The following is a 3,399-nucleotide window of genomic DNA, read 5'->3' as shown; positions in this document are numbered from 1 at the left end:
TTGATTTGATGTAAATATATATCCAAAAAGAAACAACACCATTCTCCTTTCATCAATTTTATAAGTAAAGTAAAACCACCTCATGTGGCATCTGCCCTTCATAAATATATGTGTGTGTGTGTGTGTTGTACATTTGCCCTTTTCTTGTTCCGCATTCAAAAAATTCTTCTCCCTCACTTTTTCTCTTGCTCAAGCAACCACTTTAATGCACCTCTTTTTTGCCTTTATCAACTATTCACTACTCCTCTGAAATGAAGCATATACTATGTTTCTTCTTGTGCTTACTTTACATCATGGCAGAAATTGGCACAATTTCAGGGACACAATCTTTAGCTCCATCAACGTTAACACGTCCGATGAACTCGAACCTTGAAATCAGCCCAACGTTAACGATCATACTTGCTTGCCTCGTATTATTCTTGATGGCGGTTGTCTTCGTATATATTCGTCGAATGAGCCCTGATTCATTCGACGAATCATTGGGTTTTCATTTCATGCGTCACAGACCTACAGTTTCCCGTGGACTCGATTCCAACATCATTAAAAGTTTCCCAATATTTCGCTATTCCGATGTCAAGGCCCTAAAATTGGGCAAATCCATCCTGGAATGCGCTGTTTGTTTGAATGAATTCGAAGATGAAGAAACTCTCCGTCTTCTTCCGAATTGTTATCATGTTTTTCATCTTGAATGTATCGATGCTTGGCTCGCCTTTCGTACAACTTGTCCTGTCTGCCGAGCGAATCTCAAGAAAAAACTGGGTGAAGTAAGAAAATTGGTTCAACAAACCGACACAAATTCGGTTACATCACATCTAGACATAGAAAGGAGCGAAACAGTACTAGATATTCAGGTGACTGATGTCGGTCCACAAGAGGTAATAAACACATCACCTCAAACATCTATTCATAGTCATAATATTCCAAATTGTAGTCACGCGGCAAGTAAAACACCCGATTTTCGACACGTTGCACCAAAATCGACACCTAGAAGACCGAAAATTTTGGGAATGTTTAGTCGATCTCACTCTACGGGTCACTCACTGATTCAACCCGGTCAAAATTACGAGAGGTTTACTCTAAGGTTACCAGATGATGTACAAAAGGGATTGGTGGATTTAAGCTTAAATAGGGCATACAATAGTGAAGCCTTATTATCTCTAGAGAGGAGTTCAACCAAAGGGTACCGGTTTGAACCCGGTTCATCAAAGAATTCGTTGAAGTCAGTTAAGTCGCCGTTAAGTTTGTTTTGTGGAACGGAGAAAGATGATACAGGAGAAAGGTCTTTTACTTATTTAAGATCTAATGCTTCTAGTTAGGTAGTACTTAATTTTCCATCTTTCTCACTTTTCTTTTACTTTATATTTAGCCAAAGATTCTTTATCATATAATTAATATATTGTATATAGTGAGTGATTGGATATACATAGTTGAAGCATCACAATATACACTATTCCGCCTCTGCTTACACTTCAAATCAAGTGCTACGACTAGTTCATTTTTTATTTGGCTCAGATATTTTTCACCCCAGATATTTCATTGAAGGATTCATTTATCAAATTAATTATACCCCTCATCCACTTAGTACATGTACTCTAATAAATTACTGTAATATATCCTTGCCTTTTGCTTTCTAGAAATTGGACAAAAAAATATAGTTGGAAAAAGCTCCTGTTTAGGCATCCTCGCAAATACGGTGCCCTTCTTTTGTTCTTTCTTTTGTAATGGAACCCAGTATGCAGTATAAGCTGATTATACCTCAATTTAAATATTTTAGAATCCCACCCAAACCTGGGAAGTGGATGATATTCTACGAACTTATGATTTTTTTTACAAAATATAAACTTATGAGTCAAGTTTTACATTTAAAATATTTGAAATCTTGATTAGAATCCCAAATCCTACTTTTTAGTGAATTTGAGATTTGAAATCATGATATGAAGTTGAAGTTGAGATTTTGTGCAAATTTCATAAACAAACGCTAATATAAAGTCAAAATATATATGAAATCATGATTTCATATCGCATGGCCAAACGCGTACTAAAAATCAAGAAGTACAATAAGAACACGAGGCATAGAGTAGTTTGAGGTATAGCTGTGTTGCTCTATTTTTTTATAGCGCGATTTTTATATCAATAAATCAGAAATTACAAAGCTGAGGGGAGCAAAAGCTCAACCCCCCATTCCAGTTTGCAGCTGCTAACAAAATAAATCATTTTTCTCTTACTAAGTATACTGTTTTAGAGATAACCGCAATGCATCTAGGGGTGTACAAAGCAAACCGACAAATCGCACCAAACCAATAATTCGAACCAAATCGAGAAAAAAACCCGACTAGTGGTTTGGTTTGATTTGGTTTGGTTTTAAAAAGAAAAACCTGAACACTATTGGTTTGGTTTGGTTTTAACTAAAAAAAGTAAAACCGAATCAAACCAACCCGACATTACATTTATAAAATTTCAAACATATTTTATACATAAAAATATTTATTTATAATGTAATTTATAAATGTTTCTTTAACTTTTTCATAACTTTTTATCTTTTAACATATTATTTCAAGCTTGGAATTAGAATTTTGAATGGTCCAATAAATTTTATAGCCCAATGATATTAGTAACTTAAATAAAACTCAACAAAAATCAAATCAATACTAATGCTAACAAAAGTAATTAATATCTAACACTGGAATGACAGTAATGTTGATATCTATTCTTTAGTTTTATATTAGTTTAGAAAGTGAAAATACATAACTTAATGTTATTTTTTCTTTAATATCTAGTCATGTAATTAATACATATTAGCCGTATTTATTTTAGCATGACTTAGTACTTTTAGATTATGATCATTTTCTACATGCCTTATAAATTAGCCGTATTTATTGTAGCATGACTTAGTACTTGTAGATTATGATCATTTTATTTTATGCAATTTCATTAATTTTTTTCGTTGAATATTTTAGTACAATTTCATTTCTCATCTCACGTTTTGTGTTATTTTCTTAATAAATATCTTAATTAGATAGTCGTATCTTACTAGGACTAAAAAAATATTTAAAGTACAAGTTATATGTTTTGATAAGACTTTATCCGAAAAACCCGAAACCCGAACAAAACCGAAAAACCCGAGGTTGAAAAAAACCCGACTTTTGTTGGTTTGGATTATAGGATTTAAAAACCCGACGCAATTGATTTGGTTTTGTCTTTAAAAACCCGAACCAACCCGATCTACGTACACCCCTACATGCATCCCTTATTTTTACACATTGACATCTACTGTTTCAATCCATATGTAATGATGACGAAATGGAGAGGGTAGGTATTTAGAACAATCAAAAGAAATTCAAAACGTTAAAAGAAAAACTATGTTATTAAAATAACTTGAATTGTTATAATAGTAAATGC

General features: G+C 33.0%; 1 protein-coding gene across 1 annotated transcript; it reads left to right on the top strand.

Moving 5' to 3' along the window:
• Positions 1–125: 125 nt before the first annotated feature.
• LOC132039891 (E3 ubiquitin-protein ligase ATL6-like) lies at positions 126–1,422 on the top strand. The gene has a single exon (XM_059430441.1). The coding sequence runs from the start codon at positions 252–254 to the stop codon at positions 1,314–1,316; it is 1,065 nt and encodes a 354-aa protein (XP_059286424.1). The 5' UTR covers positions 126–251; the 3' UTR covers positions 1,317–1,422.
• The last annotated feature ends 1,977 nt before the right edge of the window (positions 1,423–3,399 follow it).

The sequence above is a fragment of the Lycium ferocissimum genome, chromosome 12, assembly GCF_029784015.1.
Source record: "Lycium ferocissimum isolate CSIRO_LF1 chromosome 12, AGI_CSIRO_Lferr_CH_V1, whole genome shotgun sequence".
Taxonomy (NCBI): Eukaryota; Viridiplantae; Streptophyta; class Magnoliopsida; order Solanales; family Solanaceae; genus Lycium; species Lycium ferocissimum.
Note: the sequence above shows the minus strand (reverse complement) of the source record. Positions and strands in the feature narration are given on the sequence as shown.

Excerpts from the sequence above, each read along its gene's own strand:
- LOC132039891 (XM_059430441.1), top strand. The coding sequence starts at position 252 with ATGAAGCATATACTATGTTTCTTCTTGTGCTTACTTTACATCATGGCA.